At 43.5% G+C, this 24,090-nt stretch overlaps 7 protein-coding genes across 7 annotated transcripts; 3 read left to right on the top strand and 4 right to left on the bottom strand.

Annotated features, from left to right (window-relative positions):
* Positions 1 to 6,000: 6,000 nt before the first annotated feature.
* Positions 6,001 to 7,337, top strand: BDB00DRAFT_872130 (uncharacterized protein; the record flags this gene model as incomplete). Its single annotated transcript, XM_053126918.1, has 3 exons — positions 6,001 to 6,238; positions 7,084 to 7,202; positions 7,278 to 7,337. 3 exons carry the CDS (start codon positions 6,001 to 6,003, stop codon positions 7,335 to 7,337), a joined length of 417 nt encoding a protein of 138 aa, XP_052979926.1.
* A 1,157-nt stretch (positions 7,338 to 8,494) lies between these two features.
* On the top strand, positions 8,495 to 10,929 carry BDB00DRAFT_787768 (cytochrome P450; the record flags this gene model as incomplete). Its single annotated transcript, XM_053120727.1, has 9 exons — positions 8,495 to 8,672; positions 8,921 to 8,983; positions 9,063 to 9,134; positions 9,197 to 9,275; positions 9,348 to 9,400; positions 9,545 to 10,021; positions 10,104 to 10,352; positions 10,431 to 10,651; positions 10,747 to 10,929. The coding sequence occupies 9 exons, from the start codon at positions 8,495 to 8,497 to the stop codon at positions 10,927 to 10,929; spliced, it is 1,575 nt and encodes a 524-aa protein (XP_052979925.1).
* Positions 10,930 to 11,221: 292 nt separating this feature from the next.
* BDB00DRAFT_787767 (uncharacterized protein) lies at positions 11,222 to 13,471 on the bottom strand (the record flags this gene model as incomplete). Its single annotated transcript, XM_053120726.1, has 12 exons — positions 11,222 to 11,356; positions 11,431 to 11,577; positions 11,665 to 11,762; positions 11,863 to 11,975; positions 12,040 to 12,138; positions 12,247 to 12,376; positions 12,436 to 12,558; positions 12,630 to 12,678; positions 12,738 to 12,952; positions 13,031 to 13,050; positions 13,124 to 13,411; positions 13,458 to 13,471. 12 exons carry the CDS (start codon positions 13,469 to 13,471, stop codon positions 11,222 to 11,224), a joined length of 1,431 nt encoding a protein of 476 aa, XP_052979924.1.
* Positions 13,472 to 14,263: 792 nt separating this feature from the next.
* BDB00DRAFT_883021 (uncharacterized protein) lies at positions 14,264 to 15,625 on the bottom strand (the record flags this gene model as incomplete). Its single annotated transcript, XM_053128196.1, has 3 exons — positions 14,264 to 14,493; positions 14,571 to 15,308; positions 15,430 to 15,625. The coding sequence occupies 3 exons, from the start codon at positions 15,623 to 15,625 to the stop codon at positions 14,264 to 14,266; spliced, it is 1,164 nt and encodes a 387-aa protein (XP_052979923.1).
* A 538-nt stretch (positions 15,626 to 16,163) lies between these two features.
* BDB00DRAFT_822017 (uncharacterized protein) lies at positions 16,164 to 18,799 on the bottom strand. Its single transcript, XM_053123440.1, has 7 exons — positions 18,600 to 18,799; positions 18,441 to 18,525; positions 18,057 to 18,356; positions 17,061 to 17,967; positions 16,856 to 16,987; positions 16,348 to 16,785; positions 16,164 to 16,257 (listed from the first exon to the last, which is right to left on the bottom strand). Exons 1-7 carry the CDS (start codon positions 18,670 to 18,672, stop codon positions 16,222 to 16,224), a joined length of 1,971 nt encoding a protein of 656 aa, XP_052979922.1. The 5' UTR covers positions 18,673 to 18,799; the 3' UTR covers positions 16,164 to 16,221.
* A 1,221-nt stretch (positions 18,800 to 20,020) lies between these two features.
* BDB00DRAFT_360861 (DNA-directed RNA polymerase III, subunit Rpc31) lies at positions 20,021 to 21,615 on the bottom strand. Its single transcript, XM_053117075.1, has 5 exons — positions 21,170 to 21,615; positions 20,857 to 21,052; positions 20,726 to 20,782; positions 20,402 to 20,647; positions 20,021 to 20,307 (listed from the first exon to the last, which is right to left on the bottom strand). Exons 1-5 carry the CDS (start codon positions 21,305 to 21,307, stop codon positions 20,285 to 20,287), a joined length of 660 nt encoding a protein of 219 aa, XP_052979921.1. The 5' UTR covers positions 21,308 to 21,615; the 3' UTR covers positions 20,021 to 20,284.
* Positions 21,616 to 21,722: 107 nt separating this feature from the next.
* On the top strand, positions 21,723 to 23,408 carry BDB00DRAFT_821999 (uncharacterized protein). Its single transcript, XM_053123439.1, has 4 exons — positions 21,723 to 22,341; positions 22,420 to 22,504; positions 22,571 to 23,004; positions 23,134 to 23,408. Exons 1-4 carry the CDS (start codon positions 22,017 to 22,019, stop codon positions 23,166 to 23,168), a joined length of 879 nt encoding a protein of 292 aa, XP_052979920.1. The 5' UTR covers positions 21,723 to 22,016; the 3' UTR covers positions 23,169 to 23,408.
* The last annotated feature ends 682 nt before the right edge of the window (positions 23,409 to 24,090 follow it).

The following is a 24,090-nucleotide window of genomic DNA, read 5'->3' as shown; positions in this document are numbered from 1 at the left end:
GTTGGTGGCATATGTGTGGTGTTACGCATGCATGGTGGAAATCTGGCACCGGTTTGTATGAGAATCTTTTTTGGTTGGGAAGAAAACATAGTGAGATTTTTATAATTCATAGATTATTTTCTACATGAAAAGTTAATGAATCATAATCCAACCTGTATTGATGGCCCAAGCATATAATTGAACGGCTTTAACTCAAGAAACTCGCCTACATGTTGACGTTTATATCATATATAAGTTTTGCTAATATTAAGTATAGTATATATAACTTTTTTGAAAGAAAAGCATCTCAATCTCTTTACTTACCAGCAGTCTCTTTACTGAGTAAAAGTTCTCCTGACATAACAAAGAACATCATGATGATGATAATCCATATAAACACTGGCGGCCAATCTGATGCACCAAAAGGAGTCACACCACTCGAAAACAATGTGATCCATTCACGTAACCGAGATGAGGACCCCTTTTTGTTATCGCCGATCTCGTTTTCATTATACCGGTCTTGATACGACAGTTTGGCATGGTGATGTTGGTGGTTGTCAAACAATATCGCTTTCTGCTTTTCTGTGTCAGCATAATCGAAACTGCTGGAAATAGGATGTTTTTCTGGTGAGGCAAAAGAAAGTTGTGGTGACAACGATGGTGGCCTTGTTGTGAAATCTAGAATGACCGATTGGGATTCCTGGATATCGTCGGCGCAAGCAGTGCTGTTTCTACTACTTGCTATGCTATGGCTGTTGTTGCTGTTTTTGCGATTCGCTTCTCCCTCTGGACGAAAAGATGTTGTTAGCACTGGAGTCCCGCTATCACTGGCGTTCTTTGAGCAGCCAACCGTCGTTGCTTCGCTGCCGGTAGAAGAGCTTCTTTGGTGCGGCATAGTATATATTGCTGTGATTGGTATCGTTGTTGGTACTGTGATAGCTATTGTTCACAAAGTTGATATATTGTTGTACAGCAGTATCAAAATTAAAAGAAACCGTGTAAAACCAGAAAAAGATACGCCAACTTTAAAAATTCGATTAAATAAGGACGTAATACGGGTTTTGTTAATATACTATTTATATATGCATTAGCATAATCCAACGAAGCAAGGATATCGGTAAAAGCTTATAGCAAGCTATTTCATCAATGTCATCATTTGTTATTCAGTTTCACATTTGTGTGCATGAACATACACATGCACAAAACAATAAGCCCAAGGTTGACCTACTTACTAACATTATGCAAAGAGCATACTATTTACCGGGAACATGGGTTGTTGCATTGACAGGTTATTGTCTTGTGTCTCTGCGGGGACAGATGCAGATTAAGCATGACAGTTCAAATCTACTGAGCGGAACATTTCGGGCTACAGCTTGCCGAGAGATATAGCTGGTCATATCTTAAATAGGAGTTGTGCATAAATTTTATCAAGCAAGAGAAACTCTACACTCATCACTACCGGCAAGAAATGGGTTGATGTTGAGGTACTGTATAGGGCTAAATAGTGATAAAAGCAACAACAACAACGAATAATATTTTTAAGTACAGTTCTGACCACATATACCCTATGTACATATGTGGTAGTATATGTGCTCCATGTCACGATGATATGGATAGTAAGTGTCATAGTACATATACAATCCTTTTTTCATTCTTTTCCTCAATCTTCTATATACTGTATTTTATCTTTCTTGGACCCTGTTCCATGACTGAGAGAGAAAGAATATACACAACGATCATGTCAATCCCTACACATTTTATTGCTGATCCCTTTTCTTTTTCCAACAGAAACGTATCAGTTTTGGGTCACATACAGTATATCTAATGCATAGAAATTTATCTAGCATGACGCTTAACGCGTAGGCGAGTGCGTGGCAACATTCTTTTTATAGCACAGTCCGTTGGGCATCTTTATATTATCCACGTTTTATGTTGTGTCAGAAGTTACGTGATCAAGCAACCATGGTCCCCATGGCACTCGTTGCCATGGCAACAAGCGTGAACTCCCACTCACAGATGCACACGACCTTTCTAGTAGGGCGTTAAATATACGTCCCTACCTTTAAAAGCATCGGTGCGGCTGTTCTCAAGAATAGACCCTGCTCTTTTTTTTATGTGTGTTTTAATGGAATCGATCCTTGTTCGCTTACAGAAAATGTGTATAGAGCAGAAGGAGCGTTTGGAGGTGGCTGATGAACAAGCTACACAGTAGCGCTTTGAGCATATAGGCGAAGTGTTAATGAGTTAGGGCATGGCAAAGCATCCCCTAACTCGTTTCGCATTGTGTGTATATATTGGTAGGATGCGTGGATGAGAAAAATTGATCACATCTGTACAAGAACTTGCAAAAGATCCGGAAGCTTCTAACGCAGCATCTAACGCAGAGTATGGTGCCTACTGGCTTGGATAGTATGTTTTGTGAGTGATAAAGCATCTGCATTTCGGAGAGAGGAAGCTTTAAATTATGGGCTCGGAACATTGAAAGGAAGAAGGTCAGGCAGACATCTGCAGAGCTTCTTTTGGTGCTAGCTTGCTAATATTGCGCATCTGGGTGGCTCAGTTTATGAACCTCTTGTAAAACCCGAATCTAAGCATGCTAGGTGGATACTCATTTGTCTTTGGGATATACTGTATCAATGGTCGAACTCGGGAGGCAGTTCAAGAAACAATACGATGGGCTGTATTTCTTGCGGGAGTGTTATACAAAGCCGAAAGTGTCTATAGCAGCTGCCAATACAGCGAGCTGAGCAGCGTTACCGTCCTAACTAGAATCAAGTTTCTCTGTATATTTCGAGTATTGTTGAACTTTGTCTACTCAAGTCGAAGAGAGCTCCGTCACAATATGTTATGCTTTGCCCTTATCAAACAGGTCCAGGGACGTGAAAATAAGTGTCAATCGTACTGAATGCCGGTGAGACTCAGATTCAATCAAGTTCCCTATCATGTATTCGAAACAGTTATATGCTAGAAGCCCCAGATTAAAATTATAAGTTTTTGCGAGATAAGGATAGATACTGTCGGAGGCTTGAGCTATCATACCGGAGGTAAGATCTGCAAGAGTAACGAGTGACGTTTGTGGATTGCGTGTAGCTCTCAGGGTGACAATTTGGGCGCTAGTGTCTAGAGACGGTGCTTTTGGGAATCTGTTTAGCAAGTATAGAATGGGGCCTATGATGTTGGATGATATACGGGAAAGTCTATATATTCATATACACAGGATGACCGCTTTGGAGTGTATTACCCCGGCAGTTTATGCGTACATCTCCCCCCTTACGACGACCAAATCAATCGTGGCGTATTGCCTACGCATGTCGTTGCCTGGTTAATATCAGGATTGTCGGCAGTGGATACCCTCCTGTCAACCTGCAACCAACGGATATTCTGAATTCATTTGATTCCCAGCTGTATGATCGGTTTTTTGCTCTTATTAACTTCTCTCTCGGCACACGACGATCAATAATGCTTGGTCTGTCGACTCTTCCTGCAAAGCTAACAACTGCTCGCTGGTTGAAACAGTCGAAATTGATTATGACGACAATATTTGTACCTTATGTACTTTACTGTACTCTTTGGCTAATACTCTGCAGTAGTGCGCCCTTTCTCTTGGATTGCGATCGCAAAGCCAATAAGGGTAATTTTCCGGCTGAATATCATTGATGCGTTGTATCTTTTGGTACTACTGCCGGATAAAAGCAGGATTTGAATCAAGCTATGACAAGCTGTATGACGTGCATGTACACATGGTCTTGAATTTGACACTGCAGTCAACAGGAAATTGGCTCATGATGGATGGCCGGCAATATCAGCATTACATAAGCATATAGAATATGATAACCAGCTATTACCTTTTACTACGATATACCACTGCTTAATGATGCATAATCTGAACCATAAAGTTCGATATTTGTGCTTAATGGTCTGCATGTTTGGAATGCCTACATAGTTGCCACATCATTATATATATAGTATCCAACAGAAAAGCACAAGTTTAAGTTAACATGCGATTAAATTACGGGGAGGCTGCAGGTACTCTATGCACCAAGCAAGTCTTTTAAGACCTTACTGAAGGGCTTTTATTAAACATGATACCAAAATCGTTGTCCAACTTCATCGGGAAGCTCTTGAGCAAGAGAGCGTGTATTGATATAGTACACGGTAGAACTTCATAGATTTATCTGGCAAAGCTTCTACTCGAAGTCACTTACTTTGTAATGATGAGCACTTGTAAGACTGAAAAACTGCAAAGACCATGTGCAAAGTCAGGAAACCGTAGATATAGATAACTTCGCAAAATGTAACAATCTCGTTAATTGCAGAAGCAGCGTTTACTTAAGATCTGAGATTGCAAATATAAATCTCGCGTACTACGCGCTTAAAAAAGAACAGCCATTGTTCGTTTTTGCAATCGTGCAACTCGATTGAAATACCTTTCAAAACAGCTGTAGCATCATTGTAGTACTTGGCTGCTAATGACAAGCGAGCGTAAATTCCAGTGCGAGACGGTCTGTGCTTCACGGAACACTCCTTTTTTTTAAATGTAGTGGAGCTGACATTCAGGAAGACAAAGTCCAACGACAAGCGCTACAACTTTGTTAATTAGACGGCAGCCTTGAAGATCCTGCCATTACTGCAGCCTTCGAATTTCTTTCAAACTACTATACGCAATCAATCAAACTTCAACGACACTTTTTGTGTTTATTTATTTTTATCATTTTCTTATTTATTTTTGTAGTGGTGCACCTTGTTGGTCAAGGAAACACACACAATCAGATAGTTTAGACGTCAACAACACTTTTTGTGTTATTGATTTTGTCTTTTGGTGGGGCACACCAATGTGCTTTTTGTCATTTTCCTATGGGGCCCCGTAGGGAAAAGTATACACCGATGCCCCCAAACATCTGTTGGTGCTACTGCATAAAGAAATCCTTCTTGCTCTGAAAAATGGACCTGTATTTATACTTTTTCAAAAAACCAAAAAAAGTCACACGCTAGTGGATCAGCAGGTCAAGACTGGTTTTCAAGCGCAGTCGCCCCATCACGTGATTAACTTTGTAGAGCCCTTCTGCTTCTCCTTTGTTCTTTGCTGTGCCAAAGCAAAAGTAAAAGAAGTATCGTTGGATTGACACTATGGAAACACACACGGTCGCTGTCATGCCGCTGTAGTATATAGTGTCTCACCTTGTGCACCATCTCCGCTTCTTCTTATATGGGAACCCCGAGTCCGGTTTTCAGGTACATACCAAACGCTCGCCCTGGTTTCCTTGTACTGTACTTGATTGAAAAAGGCAAGGTAGCTGCTATACACCCAAGCAGTGTAGCGATGATACTAAGCAGGCACCGTAATACACCGTTACCAACTCGTATTGGAAGGACGACAAGTTGCAAAACATAAACAATCCAGCGCCCATTTCATCGTCGGGCATTGGGGTGCTTTCCATTTTCGGTGGTTATGATACAGTAAAAGCAGGGCAGGAAAACCAGTCTCTTTATGAGCTACTCTATGCACTCAACTCGAACAACCTGATTAAAGTACCAACCTCACACCGATTAAGTTCTAACAAGTCCTCCAATCTGAAGACCGAATTTACGAGATGGATCGACGGCGACGAAAAGCACACGATTGCCCTACTTCCCAAAGCAGACGGAACGTATGAACGGCCCACCGACATTGGCTGGCAACTTTACCAGCAGAATCAGAAGAAAGTTGACGGTAGATTCAGCATTGCCAAAATCTGCCTCGGTGCTATACAATGCGTAAAGGACTGTTGCCAGAAAAAGGACGTTCAGGTCAGACATGCCAGCACCAAGTCGCTCCAGGAAAAGCAGAAGTGTGTTGATTGCGAAGGAGAAAGGCAACACATTGCCCGCGACTTCCAGGTGAACTTTTAAGTTCAATTGTTGAATGGGTACTGTCCGGTACTATGACACGCATTCACATAGGCAATATGAAGCAGCTCATATAACAAGCAATCAGTCGCCAAACTTACCGAAAGGGTTTGACATTGCCTTATGGAATAACCTATGGCCCTTGTTGTCGGTAGCAGCTCTCATATACCAATGAACCCACCACAACCTGTGCGCGAGATCGACGTCGATTTACAGCACACTGGTAAAGTGGCGTATCACCGTCGTAGCATACTTACTGCCAACGGCTTCAACGCAAAGGGCGCACCCAACATTGAAACGGTAGCTACTCCAGTTCGACAGCTTAATATCGATTTTCGCGGTTTTGTACGGTCACCGCTGGATATCCATCCCGGTACGTTATACTTCTCCTTTTCACTCAACAGCGTATTGACGGAACCCTCCAGCCGATTATTACGGATGTCACATTTACTCTTGCTTTAGTGACGGTTGCTACTTGTGCAATTCTGTCATTTTCCACGAAAAACTGCAAAGATATGTCCCAAGGGGTTTGGGTACGGAAAGTTCACCACGTCTCTAAAAACGGGTATAGGCTGCGGTGGATCCGACTTTGTTTCAAGGCCATCAATGTAACCATGATAGTTGACCTCTCCGATCTTCCCGTGGCCAGTCGTCGTACGATTCAACTTCATGTCGTGCATCATGATGATCTCGCCATCCTTTGTCAGTCGAATATCTATCATGAGCGAAAATGTTTTGTTTAGATTCCGGGGAAAACGCCGTCAAAGGAATTGAATGGCGTAAGGAGTGCGATTATACGACTACATACGACATAAATTTATACTCTTAGTATCTTTTGTTGAAAGGAGACTTGCCAAATCCTGAAATCCGTCATCGACGACGACGCGGGGCAGCTTTAAATCGAAATTTAAACATGGCCGTTTGAATGGTGAGGGATGATATACAAACCCCTACGCAAGGGTTTCTTGAACTATATACAGATATGTTCGCACAGTCACCCTGAGTTCTGTGCGCACGGTTTGTCTGTCCATGCGAAGATCTGGTTACACAAAAATGAGCAGCACCCGGTATATAGGAAGCACTCCACCCTAACCTTTTTTCCCGATTATACGGGCTCTTTTTTTTTTTAGTTGTGGATTCCTCATTGTACCGCAAGGAAGCGACCAATTACACAAGGTCACTAAGTCTTCCTTAAGAAATACATTTTGAACTATATAGGAAGCACCATGTGCCTGCATGTTAATGCAGATTTAGATGATGCTCGCCGCTCCACCCCGGATACTGGTACTGGAAAATCACATATGCCACAAGAACAATCCGGCACCTCGTTCCCTCGTGTACTGTGTGGAGACACAAGGTTATTTTTAGGAGCTTGAATATACTAGTTATACAGCCTTGTCGCGTAATTCTAGGCTGAAGTGGAAGCATTCAACATATTTTTGTCAAATGATTTACAAACGTCACGGCGATAAAAAAAAAATTAGGCACGCCAAAATACACAAAGTCATCTCGTTGATCAGCGTAAGGACAATGTTCGTCGAGAATCGACCTAGTAGTATGGTATTGTCGGACACTTCCTCACCTACTTGATTTCGCCTGATGGTTGACTGTTTGTCGTATATATTAAATTAGCACAAAAGGAAAGTTACAAGCTATAAACCTCACCCTTGTACCCTCCATCATGAATCTTGATATCATATGCAACGTAGCACTTGTTAGAGCATAAAGTAGGGTTTATATGAAAGCCATATGAAAGCCATGAGAAATGCGATGTCCACTGCTGACTTTTTTATTACACACTACACGAGCAAATGGAAGATCCATTTCTTTATGTGAGCCTCGTGCGAGGCAATGAAAGTCCGCTAAAAGGCCCCTATTATACTCCCCCTCTCCCACCATCCTCCTCTTCCGATGATGATCCACAACAGTAGAGCCTCCCTCACCAGAAAAAAGGATTAAGCGGATCGTTGGTGCTAGATCCTCCAACTTTGACTCCTTTTAATGAGTTGTCTCCTAATTTACAAATCTATCTGAAAAATTAGAGATATAAAGGCAAGTGTTCAGCATTTAAATATCGTCTGTATGATACTCACACAGGCGTCTGGTAATTCAAACGCAGAGAAAAATCCTCAGCACCGATTGATGGGTTGAGCAGTACAAAGCTGTCATTTACTTAAAGAAACCCTCTCCGTCCGCGCCCCACCCCCCCCCCCCTCTTTTTTTTTTACTTTCTGTTATAAAGTAACACTGTAACCAGACCCCATTTCAGTTCTTTTTTGTTTCCCCATATTCCAAAGCCAACTAATTAGTTATAAACTTGCCTTAAATCCTCATAAAGAGAAAAATGAAAGAAGGACAAAGTACGATTGTCGTTACCACAACATACACACTGTCTTGGTGTTTTTTATCGCATGATCAAAACTTCTATGTATACAACATGCACACACATGGAAATACAGTATGCTAGTGCATGTCGTACTTACGATGTCGGAGCAAATGTTGTGTAGTGCCGGCCAAGGCCAAGGTCACCCCAGATTCGTGCACCGAAACTAGAAATACTGCGTTGAAAAGACACTTGCGAGAAAACGAACCCTTTTATCTCTTTCTCATCATTTCTCCACTCATTTACATGGCTTTTGCAAACAACAGAAAGACAAACGACCTCTTATCTGCAGCCCCTGTCACCGCTGCTGCCGGTCTGGTCGCGTATGGCATCTACACCGCCTACCGCTCTCATCAGCAGAAAAAGGCTGTTGAGATGGGCTACAAAGAAATCCCCACTCCCAAAGGCGCTGTTCCCTATCTTGGTAGGTTTTCTTTTACTCCTTTTTTTTTTCTTTTGCACACATGGCAAAACATCGCAACCGATTTTCATATAACGGTTTGTTACTGCTGGAAACCCCCCCTGTTTTTGGGATACACATATGCTTCGAGCATAATGTCATCACAGCAACATGGCAAGCTCCACCACCACCACCACCACCACCACCATTAGCAGAAAACAAAAACAGAAAACTCGATCCATTGACCATTCTACCTCAAATAAAAAATATAGGCCACTTGCCTATGCTTGCCGAACTTCCCGCTCTCAAAATTACCGAATGGCAAAAAGAGCTAGGTAAGCATAATTAACACATTTACCTTGTGTATGTGTGAAACATCCAAAATGTGTATAACACAACAAACCCTTTTCATAGGCCCAATTGTCCGCGTTCACATGGGTCAAAAACCTTGGATTGTTATCAGTGACCCTCATCTTGCCCACGAAAGTAAGTATGTAAACGCACGCTCTTCTTTGATCAACGATTGTTTAACGATTGTTTATCGTTAGTTTTCAGCAGTAACGGAGCTGTTACCTCTGGCAGACCTTTCCAAAACTATGCTGCCAAGATTCACGCGATTAATCAAAGGTACGTTACACAAATCAATCCTTCTAAGAATCAAGAACGAGGTTCGACTCATGTTCTGTGTGACACATCTAGAGGCATCGCTTTCCCTAATCCAGACAAACGCTGGAAAAAGACACGGACTGCAGGTACACATTTCTCTTACTAAACTATTTAGCAGTCATGTTCCACCAAGTCTACGTGTGGATGATTATATCTTCCAGGGGTGTGTGTGGGAACCGTTCAATGACTAACACGGTATATATATCAACAAACGACATTGCCTCCGATAGCTCTCGATGTGCTGGCACCCAAAAACATAAACAAGTTCGGTCCTATTCTCGAACGCGAAGCCGATTTCATCGTCGAGCATTTGCTCAAGACGACGGAGGAAAAGGGGAGCATTGACGTTGTCAAGCCACTTCAATTCGCCACAATGAACTTTTTGTTCGTGACGTGCTTGGGTATGCGTGCTACGCACGTTAAAGATCCTTTGTTTGTCGACGTTGTCAGCGTGATTGATCGCAACATGAAAATGTGTGGTGTTGCCGAAGACACTGCTTGGTTCTTGCCGATCCTCTCCGTCTTGGACTTTGTTCTTCGCAAGGAGGCTAAACAAAAAGCTTTCATCAAGGAGAAGCGCGATCCATTGTTCCGTCGGTTGATCAAGGAGGCGTTGGAGAGCGATAGGGATAGTTTGGTCAAGTCGCTTTACGCGCTCAAGGACGAAACCAACTTGCTTGATGACGACGGTATCATGGTCACAATCAGTAAGTACCCTTTTTTTTTTCTTCTGTGTGAAGAGGGTCGCGTATTGATGCTAGTGCATAAATCTGCAATTTTGCATAATAGACGAATTGATTGGTGCCGGTGCCGATACAACCTCCGGCACGCTTGCTTGGACTTTTGCTATCTTGACCCATCACCCCGAAGTCCAAGCAGAAATTGTTCGCGAGCTCGACGCATTTATTTCTGTTCACAAGCGCGTTCCAAAGTTCAGTGAACGCGAGGAACTGCCTTATTTGATTTCAGTGCAGAAGGAATGCATGCGATACCGACCTCCTACTCACTTTGGTTTGATGCATGAAGCCACGGACGACTGTAAGTTGTGCGCAACTCTTGATGAAACAAGAAATGGATCGTCTATTTCCATAGGCTAATGTACAGGGTATACCATAGTGGAGTGCCGTGGCTATTTCATCCCAAAGGGTACTGTTCTCGTTTCGAACATGTACGCCACCCACAAGAATGAGCAAGTATTCCCTGAGGCGGAGAAGTTTATACCCACTCGTTTCCTCAGCAACCTCAAGACCATGTCTGCTGCTGCAAACTCCAGTATTGAAACCCGTGATCATTACAACTTTGGCTGGGGTCGTCGAATCTGCCCAGGCATTCACCTGGTAGGATTATTTTTTTTCTTCTTTTGTAGTAGTACTTTACAGACATACATCCACATGCGCTGTGTATTCACCGACTTGAGTCAATTTTTTTATAGGCCGAAGTGGAAATGTACAACATTCTCGTTCGCGTTTTTGCATATGCAACCGTCGAAGCACCTTTGAACGACAAGGGTGAGCCTGTACTCCCTGATCTGGATCATTGGGAGGATGCCGGTCTTACAATGCCACCCCATGATACCACTCATCGATTTGTCAAGCGTAGCACATCACTCCTCTAATTTCTTACCCACCCCACCATCTGCTTATATGCACACCCACAGCGTCCTTTAGTACGTCAGATTCACACCATGCTACATTAGATAATCAATCACAAATAATAACTTTTTTGCAAAAAATAGCAGAGCTATTAGTATATATATATATATATATATCCTTTTCATTATTTACCAATTTGCGCAAGTGGAGAGGGGGGGCTGTGAAGTGATGTTTTGCTAGTAGTGACTTGTATCTTTTACAACAACAACAAAATGGGTATGCCAGGTTATTTGTGTGTGCTTGCTTTGATGATGATTAACAGTTACGCATGGTTGGCTCAATGTAAGGGATACCAAGAGCCTCGAAAGCGTCTTCTTCCGTCTTTATCATCAATGGTTTTTGAGTTTTTGCATCAAAGATCCGATGGCCGCTTACAGTAAAGTATTTTTCCTATATTGATAGTGTTATTTCATACCTCTGATAATTCAAACCAAGTACACGCTATGACTACTACGCTTTAATACCTTTTTCGCATAGAGTCGCAGGTCGCGTTCAAAATGACGGGATCCCGTCCACGCCAAAACAGCCGCACCGTATTCATCAGGCGTCGCCACAACCAGATCCACTTGGCGAAGCATCTGTTTCGATGGCTGCAAAAATGCGCAGAAGCACTATTTGAAAAGGTGGATATCTTATTTTTTTTAAAAGACTGTTTCTCGTGTATCGTAAGTGGCAAAAGCATATTTCAATATATCTACCGTATCCAGGCCTGCCAAGTCGGCACCTCTAGTAGTCAGGAGCCTACCATGATACTTTGTAAACTTGTCAGAAACAAGCAGACGATGCTTGAGATAACCTATGCCACGAACAAAAAAAAAAAAAACAGGTCAAGATGTGTGTATGAGCTTCATAATCAAAAGTTGATTCCCTCTGTTTGGGTAGGATTGTTTTTCAACCTCTTTCCTCCAAATATTCCATAATGTTTCTCAAAAATGATTTATCTTGATGCTTGGTTGGGTCCGTCCATGAAATAACAATATCAAGATCATTGCACTGCTTTGTCCCACGTCTATATCAAACTATGCGATCAGGATATCATGGCGTCTACATATTCAATAAGCAGGTCGACATACCTGTAGCCACCCACAGGCGTCGCCAACGCGCCTTCATCCAAATCAGTGATAGCCAATATAATGATCTCAATAAGTTCTTCCACATCTTGACGATTCATGCTACATATGCGTAAATATATTGAAAAAAAGAGCAACTTCTCAGTCAATACCATGACACCTTATAAGGTACATATCAGTGCAACGAAATTAATAAAAAAAGAAGCTTACGGCTGCTCAAACTCAGGAAGAAGCTGGATACCAAGTTTGATGGATTCGTTGGGTCTGCCCCTGTCAAGAACGTCTTGAAATGTGCGATAACCGTTATCCCACCACCGATTTGCAGTAGATGGACCAACGTCTATCATTAACGTATCAGCCTATTTTAATCGAAAGCAGCACTTTTAAAAAAACTCTTACGAAAGGCTTTGCAAAAATGTTTCAGTGTTCTGAACTTTTCATCGGATAGCAAGTCCTCAGCCTCTGGTATCGTGCCCGTCTCGAGATAGATGGCAATTAGCTGCCCAACTTTGGGGCCAATACCTATGTTTTATATAGTTTTAGGAATTCGTAGACATATTGCATTATTCTGACTTGCTTTGCAAAAACTTTACCGGGAATCCTCATGGCTTCTGCAGCAGACTCTAGGCTTTTTGGATATGCCTATACTACAAGTCAGCAACAGCAGTTGTGGGTAATACCACAAACCAAACAAAGATTACCTTTATAGCACATGCTGCACGGCGATACGCCAAAGCCCGTGTATCGACCAAATCAATCAAACGTCGCTTGTCTTCCAACAGCAACAAGAGAAACACCAGTCTGCGATTGTGGAATGGCTCGAGTGGTGTATTCCGTAAACACGCATACTTTGTGTATACATATTTTTGTTCACGTTGGTTTGCGACTGCAGTTGTTGACACTTGTTTTTCGAAACCTTGGACAATGTTTACATGGTCAGTTGATAATGAGCTAACTTTTATCTGCTCGTACCTTCATTGTAAGCCATATTTACCAGGCTTTTCGGAAGAGTCGCTACCATATTATAGACATGATAATTAAGTGTCTACCCAAGCTCGACAACACAAAAACCGATATGAATACTTACTGGTCAGTTGTAACCGTATGCTCATCGTCACTCTCGTCCCTGTCATCTGGCGGCAGTGCATCCGGTGGCATATTGGCATATCGCCTGTGAAGCAACTCTTTGACGATATCAAATGGCTCCTCATCTTCTGAGCCACTTTCAGGTGGACTGGCTAGCGTACATGGATGGCTAGAGCTCCTGCTGGGGCTTCTTTCGCTGCTTTGACTGCTTTGACCATTGTTGCTTTCCACAGGTTGCGGTATACTGATTATGTGCTTGTCCAATGGCATTTTCTCTTGGCGTTGAGCGCTGATATAAAAGTATATCAACCAACAATGTCATCAGTATGGCGTACCCACAAGTATCCATGTTTTGGTTACATGATTGTTATAAACTATATACCATTCTTTGAGCCAGTCGATGCTGACAACAGAAGCCTACCGGGAATATACATATACACGGAAAGCAAGTCTAATAAGTGCTCACGCTACTGCAAACCTTCGTTCCCTCTATGATTGCACTTTTATGTCGTATATACCTGGTGGTTTTTTAGATGTCTGCAGATACGCTTCGATGATTTCAGGTTAGTGAGGATAATGTCAGCTTGATCCTGGTCATCACAATATCGAGCGCCTATAACCAATACCTTTTGTTATTGCCATGGATGGCTACATAGGATAAGAGTTTCTGTAATAGCAGCATATATACCTAATCTCTCAGCTGCGTGTTTTAGCCGGTCGAGCTTATATGGCTCAATCTTTCCGGATATAAGCGAAACCTTTAGACCAGATAACGGGCGGCTACTCGTTGTAGACATTGTGTGTACATACGTAATCCAACAAAATGAGAAAGGAAGGAAAAGGAGAAAGAGAGACAAGAAAAACTGGATTCATGCAGCAGATGATGTAAGGTAAAGCTTGATTGGATCGCGAGGACGGGATATTATGGATACACACAACACATTTTTTTTTATTTCGATGGTAGACGAGTATATTTTTTGAAAAGACTTTTTTTTATGGGGTTTGGGAACGGAGATGACTGACTGTATTTATATGTATAAGAGAGAGAGAGAGAGAGGGAGACAAAGATATAACGTCAGAGAGAGAAAGAGAGAGAAAGAGAGAGAAAGAGAAAGAGAAAGATAGAACGGGAAATGCCCAGTTACTCTTCCTCAACCAAAAGGTCGTCGTCCTGATTCATGACACCTCGCAAGCGGCGCTCCTTCTCGTTCTCCAGCTGCCCATACAAGAGGTACAAGGCGCGTTCATTGGACTCTTGCGTCCCTTCGATTGAAAACAGACGCTCTCCAGACTCGTCGTGAGGCATCTTGGCAATCGAGATCCGGGAGCCAGACAGCCGGCGAATTTCCGAAATCTTAGCCCCGCCCTTGCCTAAATATGACCTTTTCACGGTGAGTCTCGCAATAGAAGCAGATGGATAAAGAAAAAAAAAGAGCATAGAACGTTACCAATGATACATCCCACCATGTCGCTTGGGATCGAGATGTTTTGCGTGCGGATGTTGGGGTTGTTCAAGAAGGACTGCGAGGTGCGGCGAGCCTGCGCGTTGGGTGATCCCGAGGAGGTAGCGAAATCCGAGCCGTTTCCGGTTCGGGTGATGGATGAGCTGCGACGATGATGGCTAGGCGCTGATGCAGAAGAAGACGTTGCTGTTGCTGATGCTGCTGGGTTACCGGTCGTCGTTGATACGTTGACCTTGGAAGGATTGTAGAGGATCGTACCATAAGCGCGCTCCTTATCCTCTAGCAGACACTGGCCGATTTCCTGGACAGCGAGCTGCAGGGCAGATACTGTGCCGCGCACTTCGACGACACGCTCGGTGCTCTGTGGCAAGAGCGACTTGGAGGCGGTCATGCGCACGCCCGACGTGTCCTGAATGTGCTTGATTTTGGCACCCTGGCGCCCGATCACCGTGCCCATCAAGTTGTGCGAAATCAATAAGCGCAGCGTTACACTGTCTTCGCGTCCTCCGCTCGTCGTCGTCGTGCCTGCTCCCGGTGATGTTGGTGGCGTCGTGTTACCCACCGGATTGTCGAGCAATGTTTGCGCAATGAACGAGTAGGCCTTGGCAACGCCTTCCAAAGAGCCAGTGACAGTCAACACTCGGTCATGGACTGCTTGCACCACTTTGGATACACCGGCCTTGACTTCAGTGGCGTCTCTGAGCTCAGCGACATTTTTACCACCTGCACACAAAAACAAAAGAGTTATCGTTTTCCATTGTAGGTTGTGAGTGTGTGTGAATACAAAAAAAGAAAATAAAGCTCTCTCTCTCTCTCTCTCTCTCTCTCTCTCTCTCTCTCTTACCTTTGCCAATAATAACACCAGCTTCCTTGGTGGAGACCAAGGCGCGCAACGTCAGTTGACCATCAACGTCTTCGTCTCCAGCTAAACCTTGGTCTTCGGACGCGTTACTATAGTTGCGAGTCTGTTCGACAGGTTGTCCTGGCAGCGATTCGCCTTGTGAGTTGCTTGTGTGAGTAGAGTTCGAAAGTTGAGACATGAGCAGAAAAGAGATAGAATGAAAAGAGCTGCAAAGTGAAAAAAGGAAAGTTAGAGAACTAATGTTGACACGATGCATTTTCTTTTCAGCCCCCACCATCACCCTACCCCTGGACTCATGGGCCCCCACTTACAATTAAAGTTTTCTTTTAAAGAAAAAAAAAAGAGAGAAGGCGCGGGATGGGGAAAAAGTCTTTAAGAAAAGAAAGAAAGGAAAAACGACAGAAGAAAGGTTAAGCTTGCGAGGTGTGTGTGTGTGTGTGTGTGGGAGGGAGGAGGGGAAAAAGGTTGCGCGGTTATATAGGTTGGGGATGAGGGAAGAGCGGGGCAGAAGGACAATGGTAAAAGTTCAGGACGACTCTTTCGATTTGTAATGTACAACAACAAGTGGTGAAAACGAAAAAGAAAAGAGGCAGAGTTCCCCCCTCTCCGCAGGCTGCTTGTCGCAGCAGCTTATAACACATCCTCCACCTGCCCTCTTTGCACTGAGCGGGCTTTATAAATAAGAAATTAGGTACACACACAGAGATGTATATATATATATTTACACAGACATTGTTTATTTGGAATCTACAGGTAACTTATATAGGATGATAACTATCGAACAAATTTGGTTTTTGATCCGGTTTTATCCTACATTAGACATGACCCCTTCCCGGTTAGCTGCTGCACGCAAAAAAAGAGGAACCAATTCAATGTAGCTAGCTTCATCTTCGTCCTTACCATGCAGGCTCTGCAGTGCACGAGCCATTTGCCATCCGCATCTTCTGACATCCTTGCACCCGAATCCATCTGTTTCGAGCACCCGGCACAACGCAAACACTTTTTATGCCATCGTGTTGCTTTGGGTCCGAGTGTGTCGTCCATAATCGCAATGCTTGTGTGACAGCGCGGGCACGTCTTGGACCCTCCGAGTTTTGGCAGCGCGCGTGTTCGATTCATCAGGACGCTAGAAGGATGGTCGAGCGATCGTTGGCTGGATAAAAGTGGTGTACTGGTGCTACTGCCCGAGGGTCTGTTTCTAGATAGCGGTCGTGATGCAGTCTGTGAGGAGGGTGGCCGTCTGTTGCTGATACATGCTTCACAATGAGGCTCGTTGTATGCTTCATAGAATGGCTGATCTGACGGTAAAACAACATGACATTGGTAGCAGCGGAAGCACTAAAAACAGTAGTATTAGCCTGAGTTTGCTCTCTTAGTACATTGCAAATCTATAAATGAGTCTAATTACCTGAGGATGATACGTTCTGGATCCATTTTCGTAGCATTTTTCTTTGATGGATTGCTTGCAAGCATAGCATTCGTAGTGGCGTCGTTGTTGCTGTTTTTCATCTTCGGATGTTCTTGAAGGAGCAGGTTGACACTAGAACAATAGTGCGAGCACATGTTAATGCTTACTCATCTTTCCCTTTTTGCATTGTTTTCTCGCTTCTTACCTTTGGATGATAGATTGCATGGCTTCCGTGGCGAACAAATTTAGAGTCTGTAAAGTGACCACGGCAACCAGCACACTTTAAGCAGTCATAATGATACCAAGCGTCATCACCGTCTAAAGATGGCAGCTTGATTTTAGAGCCGTGCAATAACGCCTCGCCACATCCTAAACATGTTCGCTTAGTTGAAGTGGTCGACATTCTTTTGTTTCCTCGTTCTTGCGACAGTGACTTGGACAGCTGCTGCTGAAGTTGTTGTGACAGACGGCGTGGACGCCCGTTGGTACTGGGGCTAGTGATAGTCATGACTGGTGAATCACCCCCGTTTGTGCTGCTGCTGCTGCTACTGCTACTACTCAATGGTGATGGCGAAGGACTGATGGATGCTGCTGACACAGGACTTGCTGACGGTGAAGAGCGAATCGATCCAGCAGGCGACATGGACGATGGCGTAAGTGGTGGCAACGGTGGAGAGGCAGAGGCATTACGCGCGACTTGCTGTTGCTCATCCTGCAACGATTTCTGATAGTGGTTGAACAAAACGGAATCGATCCGTGGACGGGAGGATGAAGCCGGCGGCGGGGTCCGTGGTAACCAGAAAGCCGCCGATCCCGCGGAACTGATGGTGTCGCGCAGAGGCGACGTTGCCAGTCCAGGTGTAGAAGCAGCTGTGGTATCACCCCCCGCACCCGATGAGGTCGTAGGGTAGGATAGCTTGGCATGTCGGGCTTCGCCAGACTGGGCTATCAAACATCGTTCACAGCAAGGTCTTGCTTCGAGATCGACCATCGGAGCGTCGCCAAGAGTGATAAAGCAGTTGTGGCAACGGAAGCAATCCTTGTGCCACACTTGTGTTTCATGCTCGACAAAAGTATCGCGTTGGTGGAAAACGGGATTTTTGCATTTGGCGCTAAAATGTGTGTGTGTGTGTGTGTGTGTTTTTTTGTTTCTGGGTCAGTCTATCTGGTACATGGTCAATTGAATGCAAAGAATCCTTACCAAGGGCCTTTGCTGAAGAGTGCTACGTGGCATTCTTTGCAGTAATACGAGCCAGATTCAAGGAATGATGGCATGTCGTATCGCAAGCGCTTGCTGCAATGTGCACAGCTGTTTTGAAGAGACAAGGACAGTGGATTCTGTTTCCGTGTGCTTCCACTCAGCAGAAGAGCGTCAGGAATGCTGTTGCGCTTTGGCGATGAACGTAGCGGGGTGCTGACTGTGCTTTGGACAGTCAATGGTTCTTGATGTTCCTTGGTATCGAATACCGTATGCGGGCTTCCTAGAATACCGCTGGCATACCTAAATAAATGAATGAAACACGCGATCAGCACGCTTTCCACAAGAACAATCCAGGCCGTATGAGAAGGAATAAAAAGACATTACTGGCTCTGCCACTTGTCTGCAATCTTGACACTGGCTTCCTTTCCAATCGTAGGCGAGTTCATGCCGCTACTCGCTATAATCGAGGCTAATGCAGTCGTTGATTAGAATACAATATCACAAGTGTTTATAGCATCATCATCATCATAATTATTGACTCACCCACTGGTCTGCCACCACATTTTCGGCATTTGCCCGACGACAGAATATCGCCACAACGGTTACAGCACATCATCTTTGCGAAAGTAAAAATTTAAAGGTCGACAAGCAAAAGTATATGTAGTACGTGAGTGAGTGAGTGTGGTGACAAGAAAGAGACACGAGTATAAGTAATGAAGAAGAAGAAGAAGAAGAAGAAGAAGGAGAGAGAAAAGGACACAAAATAAGTGAGAATATAAAATGCTCGTCCCTCTTTTTCAAATGCGTCAAAACGGTAGCCATCAACAATCACCTAAAATGGTATCAACCAAACCTGTCTCTTCTTTCCTATCATCATCAAGTGATCACCAACAGCAGCAGCAGCAGCAGCAGGAACACGCATAGACTCTACATGTTTATCTTTGTTTTTCCCCGACTACAGTAAAAGCATGCACATATTACGTTTATAATACTTTTAGCTTCTGTTCTTGTATAGTATATCGCTTAGTAGACTGATTCCGACCGTTGGGGGTGGGTAGTGACTTTGGAATAGTCCGTGTTGTAAAATAGAAACGCCATTGTTTTGATTTACCAAAAGCGTTAATTTTTTTCTATTCACCACAGTATACAAAGAGTTTACGTATGAGATCAACGAACAGCCGTTCCCTGCATGTCAGCTGCGCACAATGGGTGCACAACAGCCTCAACTCTATCGTGAAACCGCAGCAAGCAGCAGTAGCGCTGATAGTTGTAGTATGTAGTTAGCAGTTTGTTATCGAATACATAACGATTGTCGATTTAAATGGAATATGTCAATTCTTTCTATACAACAGCAAATTTCCCAGGGGCTATGTTACACCAAGCCGCAAGAATCATCGTCATCCCCATTACTCGCTATTACTGCTCCACGACATATTAATGAACTATAGAAAAGGTGTGTGTGTGTGTCTGTGTGTTGTTGTTGTCAGCTGGAACCGTTCTACTGTATAAATAACCACTACTGCACCCCGACCATGTCAAGTGTACGTTGTCATTATATGTCCGATAAGACAAAAAAAAACATTCGTGCATAGTAGGCTAATAAAATACCGTCAAACATGTGATGGTTGTTGCTGAGTAGTTGCCTTCTACGCAGCCCAAAAATATAGTCTGTTGATCTTGCAGTCAAGGGTTTCCTGGTTGAAAGGCAGATAGTTTGGGCACTGTGATCCCATCACGGTAATAAGTTCAAACAGACCAAGAGCTGCAAGAAGCTGCTGTTGTTGTTGTTGTTGTTTTGGATTGCAAAACCAAGATTGTCGCTTTATATGGCCAGAAACAAACAATTCATCTATTCCAAGAAACCAGTCAGCAGTTTTTTTTTTTTTTGGCCCGGCGACTATCCGCTACGTTCCAAGTGACAGCATGGTTTATCTGCTAGCATCGCGCATCAGCAACAAACCTCTATGACTGTATCCAAACTATCCTAATCCATCAACCACATTCGTTCCAGCAGCAGCAGTAAGTCGTCAGCATGCGTTGCGTAGAGTAAAAGAATTTCTTTTAGCGATTGAGCTAATGGCAAATATACAAAAGAATTTGTTCGATATCGTGTGTTGTGCGTGTATGAAAAATAGTGGGTAGTTGAAGATGGGTGGATGATGATGCTGATGCTGATGATGATTTAAAATGCGAAAAAAAGGGTGCTTTGTTTTGTTGTGATGTGCTGCTTAGAAAAAGTCGCCACCATCACCTAGAATAGCATGGACATAAAAATAGTTCACATATAAATAAACCTGAACCAAACCCCCCCCCCTTTGTCAGTCAGTATATCAAAGAACCCTTACCGTCATCGTCGTCAACGTCATCGCCTTCACCGTTATCAAAGTAGTTTTGCGCGTAATCGTTGTCATCGACAAGATCTTCTTCGTCTTCATAGTCGTCGCCATATTCTTCTTCTGGATTTTCACCTTCCTTCTTTTCACCTTCTTCATCATCATCATCCTTGCCATCGCCTGTGTCTTTGCCTTCCATTTCCATCAAAGCTTGCAACTGTGCAAAAGCATCGCCCGTGCCGTTGGCCATCTTACGTTCTAAAGAAAAGGGTATTTGGTTTATGTTGAAAACATCATGTCTAATTTGAATCCGCGCCCCTCCACTTTAACACATACTCTTTCTCTTGCTTGGATCCAAGATGCTTTGTAGTTCATCGGGAAAGAAATCCATATCTAATCAACCATAAAGAGTGAGTAATATTTCACAAAGCAGATACCTTGAAAGAAGAAACGAAACTATTACAAACCTGTTCTAATGTCACGTAGTGATTGCTTTACTTTTCGCTTTTTGTATTTATCAGAATATCTTTCAATGTCGGGTGGTGGAGGTGGCGGTACAAGATAAAACGGTGATGCTTGAATGAGCTGGATACACTCGTCTTTATGCTTCCACTGTGAGCCTTCTGCAGTGCTTGGTTTCCGAGCCATCGGTACGTCCATTTCCTAAAAACAACATATAGACCGCATTCAATGAGTCAAATTCAGGTTTTATCGTTTTTTTTTGGGTTTGGGACCCATCGATCGATCGAAAGGGAGAAATCATGTAGCTTAAAAACTTACAGGAAATAAGGCTGTTTGAACATTGAACAAGCTACCAGATCCCAGATCCTTGAGCAAATCAAAAGAAACAAGCTGCATGGCCCCGCTTTGGGGACCTCCACCTCCTCCTCGGAATCCACCACGACCTCCTCGTGACATTTATGTAGAGTTAGTGTGTATGGGATAATAAGTTGGAAGAAGTTATCTGGAAATCAAAAAAGGCGTGAGCGTTCATTGAAAAGGACAGTCCCTCCCAGCTGCGCCGATGTGGCTGCAATTTGCTTGTCATTAAGGCGCCACACCCCCCGCGCTTTTTCCCTTTGCATGTATGCATAGTAACAACAACCACAAACAGCATGTTCACGTTCACTCATGTAGTATACATACAATGGATGAGAAACGGTGAATGACATGGTTAATACCTTGTCTGGATACCTCATATTTCCTAAATGTCCTGGAATTTAAACGCACAACGACGGATGCTGATTGCCATATTTAACTACTTCCTGACACGTCATGGACAGACTTTTATGAAATGGCACCATCTTCACATTTGAACTCTCTGGCAGAACCATTTTTCCATAAGTCGGACGCCCGGGCGGCTTCGCCAATCCAAAAGATACATATTTATCGGACTTGAGAGTCCATGCTTCTTCGCTGTCAGCTAAACGGCAAATCGGTAGAAAGAAACCCCCCCCTCCCTTCCTCCTACCTCTCTCTCTCGTCTCCTGAAATAGGGATTATTATTTTTATTTGTAGTAGCTGAACTTTTGGCCTTTTTCTTTTTCCTTCCTTCTTCCTATTAGCCGTTTTCAACTCTTTCTCTCTCTCTCTCTCTTTTTCTGCTCGGTATTATCTCGATTAAAAGATGAACAAAGAAACTGCCTTTGCCAACCACGTTTTAGCTTCAATTCGGAAAGATTTGGATTTTCTGAAACAGCATCAATATTTGACGCAACAGCAATACGACGAAATCAAGCGTAATTTACCCGTCAATGCTCCTTTGGCGGGTGGACCAACAGCAGCCAATGCTGCCCGTGCCGTCGGCGGCGGCGGCGGTAGCCCTGGCTCGGCGCCATCGCCAAACAATGAAAAGGTCCTTTCTACCGCCGAAGCATTGTATCCGTTTGATGGTCCTAACCCACAGGACTTGAGCTTTAACCAAGGCGACATTATCAGGGTTCATGAAAAGGGTAAAAAAAAATGTTTACAATGCCCAGTTACTTTGTTTGTTTACTGACAACAAGTTCTTTGTTATTCTCTCTCTATAGTGAACAATGACTGGTGGCGAGGCTCGTGTAATGGCAAGACCGGCTTGTTTCCCAGCAACTATGTGACGGAAAAGCAAGCAGCAGTGTAAGTTAGTAATAAAATCTATAATTGACATGAATATAAGCTAATTAAGCTGCATTTTGTATGTAGTCATACTCCTCCCCCACCACCTCCACCTGCTACCAACACATCGATGCCAGGCACTCCAACAATGCAAGAAAAAGGTGCTCCTCCTCCATCGTACGGAGGCGCCGGTGGCTATCCACCCGCACCATCCTCTTACAACAACACTCCTCCCCCTTCGTATGGGGCTCCACCCACGGCTTACCCGGCTTACTCCTCAGCGCCACCACCTCCGCAATCCCAAAGCTATGCTGCTCCTCCTCCACAATCCCAAAGTTATGCTGCTCCTCCACAAGTTGTACAGCAACAAACATACAGCGCTCCACCGACACAAGAAGCACCCACTTCTTCTTCTTCTTCTTCTGGCCATGGTAGTGGTATGGGCGGAAAGCTAGGTGGCATTGCTACTTCCGTGGGCTCCAACGTTGCAAATGCTGCGCAGTGGGGTTTCGGTGCAACACGTAAGTTTCAAACTCTTTTCATTTTTACTTTCAAGTAGTGTTGTTGCGTGAATATCTATTCTAATACTCTTTGTTTACATTTACCCCCCCTCCTTTTCTCTCTTGTTCCAATGAAAACAAACAAAATAGTCGGTAGCGAAGCAGCTCACAGTCTTTTCAACTGATCATATTCCACCGTTTACATCTCGTCGTAATACATATGCAATAAACTCTAAATTACTAACTTACTTGTTTCCCTTCTCCCTGTTACACATATACAATGCAATCCAGGCGACATAGAAGCTGCGATCTTGCTAAGCAGCTGTCGGCATCGATATGTACAAACTTTGGCAAAAATGTTGGAAGGAGGCATTTTAAAATTAATGCGCCTTACTATCGCGAAATCTAGTGATCATCCTTTTGAGTTATTTTATCATCCCTGCTTAGGTATAATTGACGATTTTCATCTGCTCCTTTCTTGTATCTTTTTAGCGGCCTCCCTGGTCCTAACTACCCATGAGACAGTAATGCATCATACTCTCTAACCTTCAATATCTAGAAAACACTCGTATACTGTACCAAACATTGTTTATTTATACAAATGCTGGGGATTGTCGAAACAGAACAACGAAGCTTCTTAAACTCTTTGAGTTAATCACCATTCTTTATCAAGTACAGTTGATCGCCTTTAACTTCACACACGGTAATTTTTAACTCTGTCGCTATTTTCAAAGTTCTTGGGGCTAAAGTAGATTTCAACTGTATTCTCAAACAATTTACGAGTTTATGCTATGGAATTAACCAGGACCTAACCTATACATAAGGACTGTATCAAAGGATCAGGACATATGCCCGTCACTAACCATGTATCGACTACATCTTTGTCAAGATTACTAATAAGTCAAGCATGATATTATGGTAGCTGTTTCTGGATTGTCCTAGACTCTATAATGGTACGGACACCAAAAATGTAGAAAATGCAGTTATTTATCTAAATGCACCTTTCTTCTACAGCATTTATAGAGTTTATGCTTCTACTACTGCTGTTTCAATAGTATGCATTTCATAGCTTGGAATCACTAAAAGCTCTCTCAGAATCAATCCGAA

This window comes from Zychaea mexicana, assembly GCF_025766255.1.
Source record: "Zychaea mexicana strain RSA 1403 chromosome Unknown BDB00scaffold_34, whole genome shotgun sequence".
In the NCBI taxonomy this organism is placed as follows: domain Eukaryota; kingdom Fungi; phylum Mucoromycota; class Mucoromycetes; order Mucorales; family Lichtheimiaceae; genus Zychaea; species Zychaea mexicana.
The sequence above is the reverse complement of the archived record's forward strand: the minus strand, read 5'-3'. Positions and strand labels throughout refer to the sequence as shown.